Source organism: Triticum aestivum, chromosome 6D, assembly GCF_018294505.1.
Source record: "Triticum aestivum cultivar Chinese Spring chromosome 6D, IWGSC CS RefSeq v2.1, whole genome shotgun sequence".
Lineage (NCBI taxonomy): Eukaryota > Viridiplantae > Streptophyta > Magnoliopsida > Poales > Poaceae > Triticum > Triticum aestivum.
In genome coordinates, this window is record NC_057811.1 from 303886625 (window position 1) to 303903359 (window position 16735).

The 16735-nt window shown below is 52.3% G+C and overlaps 1 protein-coding gene across 1 annotated transcript in view; it reads left to right on the forward strand.

Moving 5' to 3' along the window:
* Positions 1 to 16735, forward strand: part of LOC123142594 (uncharacterized) — a 144256-nt gene that overhangs the window by 103516 nt on the left and 24005 nt on the right. Inside the window, exon 10 of the mRNA XM_044561441.1 lies at positions 11600 to 11610. Within this exon, the coding sequence (XP_044417376.1) occupies positions 11600 to 11610 (11 nt within the window). The remainder of the gene's footprint in view (positions 1 to 11599; positions 11611 to 16735) is intronic.

Consider the following 16735-nt stretch of genomic DNA (forward strand, 5'->3'; position numbering starts at 1 on the left):
GGCGGGCGCGCCAGGGCCAAGCGGCGCGGGCGCGGGGCAAGCCGGCCAAGGCCAGCGCGCGGAGGAGGCCATGGGGCAGGGCGGAGGGGCCGCGACGACCCGGCGCGCAGGGCAGTTGGCCGCGGAGGGCTCGGGTGTGGCCCATCGGGGGCGCTCGCGCGGAGTCGGCGCCGGGCAGGAGGTGGATGGGCCTGGCTGCAGCCGGCGGTTGAGGACACGGGGGCACGCGTAGGCGGAGGAGCTCGGGCGTGGTGAACTGCACCAGCACGGGCGGGGGCTCGCGCACGGGAGGCAAGTCGCGGAGGAGCTGGCGGCCCGCTCGAACAGAAGCTGCAGCCAGCGCCTGCATGGAGGGGAGCCAGTTGGCCGGAGCGAGGTGCCGTGATGAAGCATGCGCGCAGCCACAGACGTAGCAGCGCGGAGCCGGGGTCAAGCTAGGCCCCGTGCGCGGCGCGCGCGCGGACGGACATCCGGCGTCGCATCGGTGATGATGACGAAGGCGGCGAGGCCGACGACGAGGACGCGCCGTCCCGCGCGGCCGCTCCGGGGGCGGGTCGGAGTCGAGCCCCCGAGCGCTACCGGAGAGACGGCGCGACGCCGCGGCGGTGATGGCGAAGATGGTCCCGGCGGCGAGGACGCGCCGCCCCTCGCGGCCATTCCGAGGGCGTCTCGATATCGAGCCCTCGACCTCTATCGGAGGGACGGCGCGACGCCGCGGTGATGATGACGAAGGCGAGGCCTACGGCGAGAATGCGCCGCCCCTCGCGGCCATTCCGAGGGCGTGTCGATATCGAGCCCTCGGCCGCTATCGGAGGGACGGCGCGACGCCGCGGTGGTGATGACGAAGATGGTCCCGCCCGGACTGCGGAACCAGTAGCAGCGCGGTAGCATAGCACCGCCCCACGGTGGGCGCCAACTGTCATGGTATTCTCACGGGAGGGGGGGGTGTGAGTCGATAGATGCCACAAGGGCTTTGTGTGAGGGTAAGACTGTTGCTGATAGGACCGGGAGCGGGTATGCGAGTAGCACGCGCTAGTTTACCCAGGTTCGGGGCTCTCCGGAGAGATAATACCCCTACTCCTGCATGTCTGAGCATATATATCTGGGGTGTACATCGGGCAGTACAAAGTGCTCCTAGAGCTGTATCTGGGGGCAGTGCCATGGGCATCTGGCTCCGTATATGCATGCACCAGGCATGCTTTAGTGGCCGGCCATGAGCATGGCCGTATGTGGTGCTTGGGCATGCATGCCCGTGGGAATGGATGGATGGATGGCTAGCTAGCTCTCTTGCTAGCTAGCTTGCTTGTTGTGGACGTGAGTCCATCCATGGATGGATGGATGTGAGTCTCCTTTTATAGGAGAGGGTAGCTTAGTATGTAAGCTAGCTAGTGGGCATGGGTAAGGCATGGTGCATGTCATGCTTGTCCCCTGGGTCACTTCATAAATAGTGTCAGGGGACAAGTGACACTATACATGATGGCGGGGATGACACGTGAATAGTGCTCGGGTACGACCGTCTCGTCGGTGTCTTGTCGATGCCGGGTCGGACTGCAGTCGGCAGCCGGCTAGTCGATGCAGTCGGTCAGCTGGCAGCCGGCCGGTTGGAGCAGTCGGACTGAGGAGCCGGCAGGAGCGGCCGGGCAGTCGGACTGAGGGGCTTTGCTAGCCCCGATGTCTTGAAATATTGTCTCGTCGTCTTCGGGATACCCGTGTCCAATTACTCCGACAGATACACAGTTCTGCTTCTTTGAAGACCAACAGACAAGTGATCGTCCCAGAAAGTGACATGTGCCTGATATAGACTTACGATCCACCTTGTCACCAGCATAATCAGCATCCGAGAATCCAACTGGTTCAAACTCTGAGCCCTTTGGATACCATAATCCTAATGTTGGGGTGTAAGCCAAATAGCAAAGAATTCGCTTCACAGCTAAGTGATGCGATTCCTTTGGTGCCGCTTGGAATCGGGCACACATGCAAATACTAAGCATGATATCTGGCCTAGATGGACATAAATAAAGTAAAGAACCAATCATGGAGCGGTATACCTTTTGATCGAACTCTTCACCATCGGCATCAGGACCCAGATGACTTTTGGTTGGCATTGGCGTCGTGTAACCTTTGCAGTCTTGCATTCCAAACTTCTTCAGGCAGTCTTTGAGGTATTTCTCTTGAGATATGAAGATTTCGTTGCTTTGCTGACAAATTTCAAGGCCTAGGAAGAACTTCAGCTCACCCATCATTGACATCTTATATTGCTCTTGCATCATGTGTCCAAACTCATCACTGTATTTCTGGTTAGTGTAGCCGAAGATAATGTCATCCACATAGATTTGGCACACAAACAGTTCACCATCATATGTCTTCGTGAAGAGTGTGGGATCCAGGGAGCCAGGTTTGAAGCCTTTGCTCTTCAGGAAGTCTTTGAGTGTGTCATACCAAGCACGAGGGGCTTGTTTGAGGCCATATAGTGCCTTGTTGAGCTTGTATACCATGTCAGGATGTTTTGGATCTTCAAAGCCAGGTGGTTGTGAAACATACACTTCTTCAATCTCGCCATTAAGGAAAGCACTTTTCACATCCATTTGATACAGAAGGATGTTGTGATGGTTAGCATAGGCTAGAAGTATGCGAATGGCTTCAAGCCTAGCCACGGGAGCAAATGTTTCATCGAAGTCAATCCCTTCAACTTGAGTGTATCCTTGAGCAACGAGACGAGCCTTGTTTCTGACAACTTGACCATGATCATCTTGTTTGTTGCAATATATCCATTTGGTGCCTATGATGTTGTGCTTGCGAGGATCAGGACGCTTGACTAATTCCCACACATTGTTCAACTCGAACTGTTCAAGCTCTTGTTGCATAGCTTGAATCCATTCAGGGTCCATGAAGGCTTTAGCAACTTTCTTGGGTTTAGATATTGAAACAAATGCAAAGTGCCCACAGAAATTTGCTAGTTGTATTGCTCTTGAACGAGTGAGTGGACCTGGTGCATTGATGCTATCAATTATCTTCTCAATCTGTACTTCATTTGCAACACGAGGATGAGCTGGACGAAATTTTGCTCTTGCTGATTATTGTCTTCATTTTGAGGATTGGCTTCAGGCTGAGCATTGTCTTCAGATTGATTAGGCGCATAAATGATAAGTTCCTCTTGTCTGGGCCTCAAAAGGTATGATTTCTCCAGTACCATAAGCTTGATTGATTCGCTAGGGGGAACTTCATCTAGCACATTTGGCAGGTGCTCTCTTTGCGAGCCGTTAGTCTCATCGAACCGCACATCCACAGTTTCAACCACTTTATAGTGAAAGAGGTTGAAGACTCTGTAGGAGTGTGAATCCTTTCCGTAACCAAGCATAAAACCTTCATGTGCTTTCGGTGCAAATTTTGAAGTGTGATGTGGATCCTTGATCCAGCACCTAGCACCAATTACTCTTAAGTAGCTTACATTTGGCTTCTTACCAGTTAGGAGCTCATAGGATGTCTCCTTCAGAAGCTTTTGAAGATAAACACTGTTGATGACATGGCATGCAGTATCAATAGCTTCGGGCCAGAACTTCCTTGGTGTCTTGTACTCATCAAGCATCGTCCGAGCCATCTCAATGAGGGTCCTGTTTTTGCGCTCCATGGTGCCATTCTGCTGAGGTGTGTATGGAGCAGAGAACTCATGAGTGATGCCCAATGTATCAAGATAACTGTCGAGGCCTGTGTTCTTGAACTCTGTGCCGTTGTCGCTTCTGATGTCCTTGATCTTGATGCCATTGGCACGATTGGCGAAGAGTCAGAAGACATCCTGCACTTCATTCTTTTAGAGGATTATATGCACCCATGTATATCTTGAATAATCATCAACAATGACAAAGCCATAGAGGGAAGCAGTGGTAGTAAGAGTAGAGTAGTGAGTAGGGCCAAATAAGTCCATGTGTAGCAGCTCGAAGGGTTGAGATGTCGTTGAGGGAGTCCTGGATTAAGGGGTCCTCGGATAGCCAGACTATATACTTTGGCCGGACTGCTGGACTATGAAGATACAAGATTAAAGACTTCGTCCCGTGTCCGGGTGGGACTCTCCTTTGCGTGGAAGGCAAGCTTGGCGATTCGGATATGTAGATCTCCTTCTCTGTAACCGACTCTGTGTAACCCTAGCCCCCTCCGGTGTCTATATAAACCAGAGGTTTTAGTCCGTAGGACAAGAAGAACAATCATAATCATAGGCTAGCTTCTAGAGTTTAGCCTCTACGATCTCATGGTAGATCAACTCTTATAATACTCATATCATCAAGATCAATCAAGCAGGAAGTAGGGTATTACCTAAATCGAGTGGGCCCGAACCTGGGTAAACATTGTGTCCCCCGCCTCCTATTACCATTAGCCTTAGACGCACAGTTCGGGACCCCCTACCCGAGATCCGCCGGTTTTGACACCGACATTGGTGCTTTCATTGAGAGTTCCACTATGCCGTTACGATAAAGGCTTGATGGCTCCTTCCATCATCAGCAACAATGCAATCCAGGGTGAGGTTTTTCTCCCCGGACAGATATTCGTATTCGGCAGCTTCGTACTGCGGGCCAACTCGCTTGGCCATCTGGAGCAGATCAATTGCTACGCCCCTGGCCATCAGGTCAGGTTTGAAAGCTTGAACTATACTGCCGACATCCGCGGAGACTTGATCTTCGACGGATTCGAGCCCATGTCAGGTGCGCTGCACAGTCACGGCGAGCATGGCTTAGCTCTGCCGTCGGACGGTGTTCGGGAGATCACACCTGCGGCTACTCCGGCCCTCAATCCAGAGCAGATTATGCCATCCGAGAACGGGTGGATGGACCCTGCCACGGAGGCCACACACTCAGCGGCGATAGAGCCGAATACTGACTTTACCTCCTATGAGACCTGTGTCCTCGGACCCTTGGATTCGACCCCGGCCACAGGCTCCGAACCGCTTGCGTCCGTGCCTATCGAATCTGATTGGGCACCAATCATGGAGTTTACCTCTGCGGATATCTTTCAGCACTCGCCCTTGGGCGACGTGCTAAATTCATTGAGGTGTCTCTCCTTGTCAGGAGACCCTTGGCCGAACTATGTCCGGGATGAGTGGGAAGCGGACGACAAATAAATTCGTTCCCCACCCACCACCCACTTAATAGCCACTGTTGACGACTTAACCGACATGCTTGATTTCGGCTCCGAAGACATCGACGGTATGGACGACGATGCAGGAGAAGAACAGGAACCACCGCCCACAAGGCGCTGGACAGCCACCTCATCATATGATATATATATATATGGTGAAAACCCCCAAAGAAAGCGATGGCAATAAGGCAACAGAGGATAATCCCCTCGAGAAGCAATCTAAGCACCGGCATCATCGGCGCCGCTCTAAGCCCCGCCATAGCAAAAGCAACGATACCGACACAAGAGACAATAACGCTCCGGATAGTGCCGAAGACGAAGACAATCCCCCCCAGCCAGGCTTCGAGCGGGAGGATGGGCAAGCTAGCCCTAAGGAACAGGCGACAGACGGAGAATCATAGGATGACAATTACATGCTCCTCTCCGAAGACGAGGTGCGCCTCGGCGATGAAGAATTCATCGTCCCTGAGGATCCTGTCAAGTAGGAGCGCTTCAAGCGCCGGCTTATAGGCACAGCAAAAAGCCTAAAGAAAAAGCAGCAGCAACTTCAAGCTGATCAAGATCTGCTAGCGGATAGATGGACCGAGGTCCTGGCAGCCGAGGAATACGAACTCGAGCGCCCAACCAAAAGTTACCCAAAGCGTAGGTTGCTACCCCAACTCGAGCAGGAAGCATTAAAGCCTACACTAACAGCGTATGATGCGGCTGACCGGCCACCTCGTGTCCGAGACAAAGTGGTGTATCAGCCCGAAGTCCAGCCCGCACCCCGTCGCCAGTCAAACAAAAACACCAAGGCCCGGGGCTACACGCAGGACCTGCGAGACATATTGGAAAACAAAGCAGGACATACAAGATCGATCTACGGATCACGGGGGCACGCCCCAACGCGTGACGACGACCGTCACACTGGATATACTAAAAGAAAATCCGGCCGGGCCGAATACAGCAGACCAGGCTCGTATAAACTGTGTCGTGATATAGCCCGGCACAGAGGCGCCGCACACCCCCTATCCTCCACTGATGAAGTAATGGATCATGAATTCCCAGAAGGGTTTAAACCCGTGAACATTGAATTATATGATGGTACTAAAGACCCCGAGGTATGCATAGAGGATTTCTTCCTCCACATTCACATGGCCCGCGGGGATGATCTACACGCCATCAAGTATCTCCCACTAAAACTCAAAGGGCCAGCTCGGCATTGGCTGAACAGCTTGCCAGCAAACTCCATCGGAAGTTGGGAGAACCTAGCAGACACATTCCTGGACAACTTCCAGGGCACTTATGTGCGACCACCGGACGCTGATGATTTAAATCACATAACCCAACAGCCCGGAGAGTCGGCCAGGAAATTCTGGACTCGGTTCCTAACTAAAAAGAATCAAATTCTCGACTGTCTGGATGCCGAAGCCCTAGCGGCCTTTAAACTTAACATCCGTGACGAGTGGCTTGCCCGACACCTCGGCCAAGAGAAGCCAAAATCCACGGCAGCCCTCACGACACTCATGACCCGCTTTTGCGCGGGCGAGGATAGCTGGTTGGCCCGTAGCAACAACACAACAAGCAATCCTGGCACATCAGAGACCAGAAATAGCAAAGGCAAACCCCGATGCAACAAACACAAGCGTCACAAAAATGGTGATAACACCGAAGACACGGCAGTCAACGCCAGATTCAGTGGCTCTAAGTCTGGTCAGCGGAAAAAGCCATTAAAAAATAACAATTCGGGCCCGTCCAGGCTGGACCGCATACTCGACCGCCCATGCGAAATACATGGCACCCCAGGAACACCAGCCAATCATACCAACAGAGAATGCTGGGTCTTCAAACAAGCCGGCAGGTCAGGTGCCAGAAACAAGGAGAAGGGGTCTCAAAGCGATGATGGCGACGAGGAGCCCAGATCACCGAATACAGGAGGGCAAAAGAAATTTCCCCCGCAAATCAAAACGGTGAACGTGATAAACGCCACCCACATTCCCAACCTGGAATGGATGCGCACCCTTAGGGATGTCGACTTCAGGGAACCAGTCGCCCCACAATATAAACTAGGGCCGATCACCTTCAACCGCACGGACCATCCGGTTAATACCAATCAGGGCAATTCAGCTTCACTAGTCATCGACCCAATAATTGACGGGTTCCACCTCACACGAGTCCTTATGGACGGAGGCAGCAGTCTAAACCTGCTTTACCAGGACACAGTGCGCAAGATGGGTATCGATCATTCGATGATCAAGCCCACTAAAGCCACCTTTAAAGGTATTATACCAGGTGTGGAGGCCAGCTGTACAGGCTCCATCGCCTTTGAGGTAGTCTTCGGATCACCGGACAATTGCCGTGCCGAAGAGTTAATCTTCGACATTGTCCCCTTTCGCAGTGATTATCAGGCACTGCTCGGATGAACCGCGTTCGCTCGATTCAACGCGGTGCCACATTATGCCTACCGTAATCTCAAGATGCCCGGTCCGCGCGGCGTCATCACTATTAATGGCAAGGCCGAACTCCCCCTCGGTACCAAATAGTATACCGCTACTTTAACAGCGGGAGCAACGAGTGGCACCTTTCAATCGAACCTCGAGTCGACGGCCAAGCTCCTGGACACCGTCAAAGGAGTCCGAACTACTTCGCGGCAGGACAGCCCGGCTCATCCAGAGATCAATTAAACACTCCGGCAAAAGCCAGGACAGGCCACATTCCGCAGCTCAACTGCTCTGTGGCACATAAACATTTCTTGCATTTTTTCTTTATAGGTTCATTTTTGCCCAGGCCAGGACCGGCGATATGGAAACAGCTCGAACGCGCAAGGGAACCCTTAGATATTCCCCTCGATGACCATCCGACTGCACTCCGGATCTGTACACAACTTGTTCCCGCCTGGTCTCAGTATGTTCCGCAGTCATTTTCTCTTTTCATTACATTACATGTACTCATACGCATCGACGTATTATTCAAATACAACATGTGGATTTATATGACGCTTATCTGCTGTTATCTCTTATTGAAACTCTTTTGTCAAATGGCATCCGAACACCGCGATATGCCTTAATATGCCAGGGGCTTCGTTTTACCCATAATATGGCAATAAAGTCCTGTCGGTGTGGAACGACACCTAAGGGATCACAAGAATCACTACTACGGTTGCCGGGGCGCGGGGTTGCAAGAAGAGCAGGATCAGTAACCAGCACAAGGATCGTTTACCCAGGTTCGGGCCGCGAGGATGCGTAAAACCCTAGTCCTGCTTTGGTGGGTGTATTTCAGAGAGTTCTTGAGCTCTCCAACTAGCTATGGCGAGTGCGTGGTGCAAAAGAGCCGAATCCTTCTCCAGTATGCCATGGGCCTCCTTTTATAGTCGAAAGGGGTTGCCAAAGTGGCACACAGGAGGTGGAAAGGCGCACAGTGCCCTGAGCTTATCGCTCGTATTACAGGACAAGACGCATTTAATGCGTAGCTTAGGTGTCCTCTTGCTTTACTGGGGACGGGGGCGAGGCCCGTCCCGTCCGTCGCCGCTCCTCCTTGCTTCGACACGCGCCATGGCCAGCGACGCATGCGGCGCCACGAAGGCAGGCAGGAAGCTGAGGTGGCGCGGTGTTGGAGCCTCCACGAAGATCTGCATGCCGCTACGCAGGCACTTGATGAGTTGGCCTGGGAGCTGCATGTTGCCACGCATGTGCCCGCCTAGCTGGTTGGGCTGGCAGCTGCATGTGAACGATGGTGGAAACTTGGTTGGTGCGGGCCTGGCGGTGCCCATGCTGGTGTCCTTGGCGAGGGCCTTGCCGGGTGGCCCGACAAGGGTCTTGCCGTGGTGCACTGTCGTCCCCGGCGAGGACCTTGCTGGGGGGTCTGGTGGCCTTCCTCGGCAAGGATCTTGCCGAGGATCGCCGTCTTCTAATCCTCATCTGATCTTGAGTGTTCCTTGTCTTCACAAAGATCTGCATGCCACCACGGAGGTGCCTCCTGAGCCCTGGCCTATCGTGATGTTGGAGACCGTGGGCTCAAGGGCGGCTCGCTCTGTTGGTGTGGGGTGAGCTGCCCCGGCAAGGGTCTTGCTGGGGCTGCTAAGGCTGCGCCGGCAAGGGTCTTGCGGGGGCTGCTGAGGCTGCCCCGGCAAGGGTCTTGCCGGGGGAACCTACTTCGTCCCTCTACTCTTTGTGGTCTTGGCCTTGGCGTTGCTCTGGTTGTCTTGGGCTTCGGTCTTACCTTGGCTCACCTCCCCCGTTCTGCTTGGTGTGACCGTGGGCGCGGCTCCGACTGCCCGTGCACAGGTAAAGGGGTACAAGGATGCACCCCTCCTTTTGTACACCGACAGGAGCCCCCGGGCCTGGGCCACACATAAGTGCGACAGGTTGTTGGGCCAGGCCCAAAACGGTGCGTGGGCAGGCAGGGCGGTTTTCACCGCGGTAATACTTTTTCGCGTGTTGTGCTTCCCACGACCCGCGCATGGCGCGGAGTGGCGCGGAGGGGTGCGCGTGACGTGGGCGGCATGCATGGGGCGGTTTCTACACGCATGTGTCACATCACAGTAAAGAGGTGGCTCACGCTTTCCCCGTAAAAAGAGGGAGGCGTGGTGGCGCGGCTCATTTACTGAATGGGGCTGAGTCGCGGTCTTCAAGGCGTCCACACCCCACGATCACGGGGTGGGGAGAGGTCGGTTCACCCGTCCCCTCGGTTCTGCACGTCCGCAAGGTGTCCTTCATGCGCCTGGGGTGGCACGCGGTGGAGGCGGGATACCGGGCCGTCGCTAGTTGGGGCAGCGGGTCGGTCCCGATTCCCTGCGCCTTTGGTGGCTGGATTGGCCGAGCGGGGCGGCCGAGCCCCGACCCCGCCCCTATATAAAGAGGGGGAAGGGGGAATGGCGTCCCTCCATGGAGAAGGGGAATCCTTTCACTCGCCATGGAGAAGGGGAATCCTTGTCCCTCGACGGTGGCGGCGAGGGTCGCCGCTCGACAGCGCGTCCCTCGTCCTCCTGAGCCCGCGGTGGTGGAACTGGCCGCGAGGGGAAGGGGGAGGGGGTGAGGCTGGGGCACAGGTCGTAGTGCTCGGGGAAGAGGAGGACGGGGCGGCGCACCGGCTTCGCCCCTGCCAATGATGCCTTTCCCGATGGAAGGCCATGTTGGAGACCAGCCCCGCGAGTTCTTGATCAGGCTGCGCCGGCCTCCGCGTCGCCGTCTTCGTCTTCCCGCCCCGTTCGCTCGGGAGATGGAGCGACACCCGCCCCAATCCCTCAGATTGCACATGAGGGGTTGTGGGAATGGGGGCACGCGGGTCGACGTCGACTTCCCGGCTCCTCGTGTTATGTACCTCCGTCGTGGATGGAAGACATTCGCCCGTATCCACAGCCTGACGGCGGGGCTCATCCTCTACTTCAAATTAATGGAGGACGGCCTTCTCTCCGTCAAGGTCTTTGGAGACTTCGGGACTCGCCTGAAGTGCTGCGTGGAGAGCTCCTCCGACGGAGATTCCGATGATGGAAGCTCTTCCTCGAGCGAAAGTGATGAGGAGGACAGCGGGGCAGATGACGGGGATGAGTCCTACTAGGTGTCGGACGCCCAGCGCCTGGGCGGGTGCGGCAGCAGCAGCATCTGCACCTGGCCGCTCCTCCGGCAGAGTTTTGCCGGGAGTGGGGCCAGCTCCATGAACTTCTCGGGGCCGTCTCCTTGGGCGGCTGGCGTCGGGAGGCTGCGGAAGACGAAGAGGTTGGGCGGCAAGGCCGTCAACTCGGAGTACGCGGGCACCGACGCCTTCGTCGCGTATTGCCGGTCCTGCCGCCTCGTCCTCCAGCTCCTTTCCCGGCACCGTCATCACCAGCCCACCCATGGGCGGCCACCGAGGTGTTCTCTTGGTGCTTTCTACTGCTCGTAGCTTGCCTAGGCGCCCCTTTTGCCCTCTCGCCTCCTTGACCTGCCTCATGAGTAGAGGGACAAGAAAGGGATCACGGGCATCTTATCTCTTTTTTAATCTGTAATCCTTCGGGCCTTGTTAAATTTAAAGCTTGTAATCCCCTTTGTTCATGTTTTTCATTCCGTACGGACTATACCTGTGTGGGATGCTTGTTGTAAATATGCCCTAGAGGCAATAATAAAATGGTTATTATTATATTTCCTTGTTCATGATAATTGTCTATTGTTCATGCTATAATTGTGTTATCCGGAAATCGTAATACATGTGTGAATACATAGACCACAACATGTCCCTAGTGAGCCTCTAGTTGACTAGCTGGTTGATGAACAGATAGTCATGGTTTCCTGACTATGGACATTGGATGTCATTGATAACGGGATCACATCATTAGGAGAATGATGTGATGGACAAGACCCAATCCTAAGCACAGCACAAAGATCGTGTAGTTCGTTTGCTAGAGCTTTTCCAAATGTCAAGTATCATTTCCTTAGACCATGAGATTGTGCAACTCCCGGAGACCGTAGGAGTGCTTTGGGTGTGCCAAACGTCACAACATAACAGGGTGGCTATAAAGGTGCACTACGGGTATCTCCAAAAGTGTCTGTTGGGTTGGCACGAATCGAGACTGGGACTTGTCACTCCGTATGACGGAGAGGTATCTCTGGGCCCACTCGGTAATGCATCATCATAATGAGCTCAATGTGACCAAGTGTTTGGTCATGGGATCATGCATTACAGTACGAGTAAAGTGACTTGCCGGTAACGAGATTGAACAAGGTATTGGGATACCGACGATCGAATCTCGGGCAAGTAACGTACCGATTGACAAAGGGAATTGTATACGGGATTAATTGAATCCTCGACATCGTGGTTCATCCGATGAGATCATCGTGGAACATGTGGGAGCCAACATGGGTATCCAGATCCCGCTGTTGGTTATTGATCGGAGAGTCGTCTCGGTCATGTCTGCATGTCTCCCGAACCCGTAGGGTCTACACACTTAAGGTTCGGTGACGCTAGGGTTGTAGAGATATTAGTATGTGGAAACCCGAAAGTTGTTCGGAGTCCCGAATGAGATCCTGGACGTCACGAGGAGTTCCGGAATGGTCCGGAGGTGCAGAATTATATATAGGAAGTCCAGTTTCGGCCACCGGGAAAGTTTCGGGGGTCACCGGTATTGTACCGGGACCACCGGAAGGGTCCCGGGGGTCCACTGGGTGGGGCCAGCTATCCCGGAGGGCCCCATGGGCTGAAGTGGGGAGGGAACCAGCCCCTGGTGGGCTGGTGCGCCCCCCTTGGGCCTCCCCTGCGCCTAGGGTTGGAAACCCTGTGGGTGGGGGGCGCCCCACTTGGCTTGGGGGGGAAGCCACCCCCTTGGCCGCCGCCCCCCTTGGAGATGGGATCTCCCAGGGCCGGCGCGCCCCCATGGGCCCTATATAAAGAGGGGGGAGGGAGGGCAGCAGTACCACAGCCCCTGGCGCCTCCCTCTCCCTCCCGTGACACCTCTCCCTCTCGCTAAGCTTGGCGAAGCCCTGCCGAGATCCCCGCTACTTCCACCACCACGCCATCGTGCTGCTGGATCTCCATCAACCTCTCCTTCCCCCTTGCTGGATCAAGAAGGAGGAGACGTCTTCCCAACCGTACGTGTGTTGAACGCGGAGGTGCCGTCCGTTCGGCGCTCGGTCATCGGTGATTTGGATCACGACGAGTACGACTCCATCAACCCCGTTCACTTGAACGCTTCCGCTCGCGGTCTACAAGGGTATGTAGATGCACTCCTTCCCTCTCATTGCTAGTAAACTCAATAGATTGATCTTGGTGATGCGTAGAATTTTTTTGATTTCTGCTACGATCCCCAACAGTGGCATCATGAGCCAGGCCTATGCGTAGTTACTATGCACGAGTAGAACACAAAGCAGTTGTGGGCGTAGATGTTGTCAATTTTTCTTGCCACTACTAGTCTTATCTTGTTTCGGTGGTATTGTGGGATGAAGCGGCCCGGACTGACCTTACACGTATGCTTACGTGAGACAGGTTCCACCGACTGACATGCACTAGTTGCATAAGGTGGCTAGCGGGTGTCTGTCTCTCCCACTTTAGTCGGAACGGATTCGATGAAAAGGGTCCTTATGAAGGGTAAATAGAAATTGGCATATCACATTGTGGTTTTACGTAGGTAAGAAACGTTCTTGCTAGAAACCTATAGAAGCCACGTAAAAACTTGCAACAACAATTAGAGGACGTCTAACTTGTTTTTGCAGCATGTGCCTTGTGATGTGATATGGCCAAAAGGATGTGATGAATGAGATATATGTGATGTATGAAATTGATCATGTTCTTGTAATAGGAATCACGACTTGCATGTCGATGAGTATGACAACCGGCAGGAGCCATAGGAGTTGTCTTTATTTTTGTATGACCTGCGTGTCATTGAATAACGCCATGTAAATTACTTTACTTTATTGCTAAACACGTTAGCCATAGAAGTAGAAGTAATCGTTGGCGTGACAACTTCATGAAGACACGATGATGGAGATCATGATGTTGGAGATCATGGTGTCATCCGGTGACGAAGATGATCATGGCGCCCCGAAGATGGAGATCAAAGGAGCAAAATGATATTGGCCATATCATGTCACTATTTGATTGCATGTGATGTTTATCATGTTTTACATCTTATTTGCTTAGAACGACGGTAGTAAGTAAGATGATCCCTTCTAATAATTTCAAGAAAGTGTTCCCCCTAATTGTGCACCGTTGCGAAGGTTCGTTGTTTCGAAGCACCACGTGATGATCGGGTGTGATAGATTCTAACGTTCGCATACAACGGGTGTTGACGAGCCTAGCATGTACAGACATGGCCTCGAAACACACGCAATACACTTAGGTTGACTTGACGAGCCTAGCATGTACAGACATGGCCTCGGAACACGGAAGACTGAAAGGTCGAGCATGAGTCGTATAGAAGATACGATCAACATGAAGATGTTCACCGATGTTGACTAGTCCGTCTCACGTGATGATCGGACACGGCCTAGTTAACTCGGATCATGTTTCACTTAGATGACTAGAGGGATGTCTATCTGAGTGGGAGTTCATTGAATAATTTGATTAGATGAACTTAATTATCATGAGCTTAGTCTAAAATCTTTACAATATGTCTTGTAGATCAAATGGCCCACGCTAATGTTGCCCTCAACTTCAACGCGTTCCTAGAGAAAACCAAGCTGAAAGATAATGGCAGCAACTATACGGACTGGGTCCGGAACCTGAGGATCATCCTCATAGCTGCCAAGAAATATTATGTCCTAGAAGCACCGCTAGGTGACGCACCCATCCCAGAGAACCAAGACGTTATGAACGCTTGGCAGTCACGTGCTGATGATTACTCCCTCGTTCAGTGTGGCATGCTTTACAACTTAGAACTGGGGCTCCAAAAGCGTTTTGAGCAACACGGAGCATATGAGATGTTCAAAGAGCTGAAAATGGTTTTCCAAGCTCATGCCCGGGTCGAGAGATATGAAGTCTCCAACAAGTTCTTCAGTTGTAAGATGGAGGAAAATAGTTCTGTCAGTGAGCACATACTCAAAATGTCTGGGTTACACAACCGCTTGACTCAGCTGGGAGTTAATCTCCAGGATGACGTGGTCATTGACAGAACCCTTCAGTTGCTTCCACCGAGCTACAAGAGCTTTGTGATGAACTTCAATATGCAGGGGATGGAAAAGACCATTCCTGAGGTATATTCAATGCTGAAATCAGCGGAGGTGGAGATCAAAAAGGAACATCAAGTGTTGATGTTGAATAAAACCACTAAGTTCAAGAAAGGCAAGGGTAAGAAGAACTTCAAGAAGGACGGCAAGGGAGTTGCCGCGCCCGGTAAGCCAGTTGCCGGGAAGAAGCCAAAGAATGGACCCAAGCCTGAGACTGAGTGCTTTTATTGCAAGAGAAGTGGTCACTGGAATCGGAACTGCCCCAAATACTTAGCGGACAAGAAGGCCGGCAACACCAAAGGTATATGTGATATACATGTAATTGATGTGTACCTTACCAGTACTCGTAGTAGCTCCTGGGTATTTGATACCGGTGCGGTTGCTCATATTTGTAACTCAAAACAGGAGCTGCGGAATAAACGGAGACTGGCAAAGGACGAGGTGACGATGCGCGTCGGGAATGGTTCCAAGGTCGATGTGATCGCCGTCGGCACGCTACCTCTACATTTACCTACGGGATTAGTTTTAAACCTCAATAATTGTTATTTAGTGCCAGCTTTGAGCATGAACATTGTATCTGGATCTCGTTTAATGCGAGATGGCTACTCATTTAAATCCGAGAATAATGGTTGTTCTATTTATATGAGAGATATGTTTTATGGTCATGCCCCGCTGGTCAATGGTTTATTCTTAATGAATCTCGAACGTGATGTTACACATATTCATAGTGTGAATACCAAAAGATGTAAAGTTGATAACGATAGTCCCACATACTTGTGGCACTGCCGCCTTGATCACATTGGTGTCAAGCGCATGAAGAAGCTCCATGCTGATGGACTTTTAGAGTCTCTCGATTATGAATCATTTGACACATGTTGCCCATGCCTCATGGGCAAAATTATTAAGACTCCGTTCTCCGGAACAATGGAGCGAGCAACCAACTTATTGGAAATCATACATACTGATGTGTGCGGTCCAATGAGTGTTGAGGCTCGCGGTGGCTATCGTTATGTTCTCACTCTCACTGATGACTTGAGTAGATATGGCTATGTCTGCCTAATGAAACACAAGTCTGAGACCTTTGAAAAGTTCAAGGAATTTCAGAGTGAGGTTGAGAATCAACGTGACAGAAAAATAAAGTTCTTACGATCAGATCGTGGAGGGGAATATTTGAATCACGAATTTGGCACACACTTAAGGAAATGTGGAATAGTTTCACAACTCACGCCGCCTGGAACACCTCAGCGAAATGGTGTGTCCGAACGTCGTAATCGCACTCTATTGGATATGGTGCGATCTATGGTGTCTCTTACCGATCTACCGCTCTCATTTTGGGGCTATGCTTTAGAGACTGCCGCATTCACTTAAATAGGGCTCCATCGAAATCCATTGAGACGACACCGTATGAATTATGGTTTGGGAAGAAACCTAAGCTATCGTTTCTAAAAGGTTGGGGATGCGATGCTTATGTCAAGAAACTTCAACCTGAAAAGCTCAAACCCAAGTCGGAGAAATGCGTCTTCATAGGATACCCTAAGGAAACCACTGGGTATTCCTTCTACCTCAGATCCGAAGGCAAGATCTTTGTTGCCAAGAACGGGTCCTTTCCGAAGAAAGAGTTTCTCTCGAAAGAAGCAAGTAGGAGGAAAGTGGAACTTGATGAAGTTCTACCTCTTGAACCGGAAAGTAGCGCAGCTTAGGAAGATGTTCCTGTGGTGCCTGCACTGACTAGAGAAGAAGCTAATGATGATGATCAAGGTACTTCGGATCAAGTTACTACTGAACTTCGTAGGTCCACGAGGACACGTTCCACACCAGAGTGGTATGGCAACCCTGTCCTGGAAATCATGTTGTTAGACAACGGAACCTTGGAACTATGAAGAAGCAATGGCAGGCCCAGATTCCGACAAATGGCTAGAAGCCATGAAATCCGAGATAGGATCCATGTATAAAAACGAAGTATGGACTTTGACTGACTTGCCCGATGATCGGCGAGC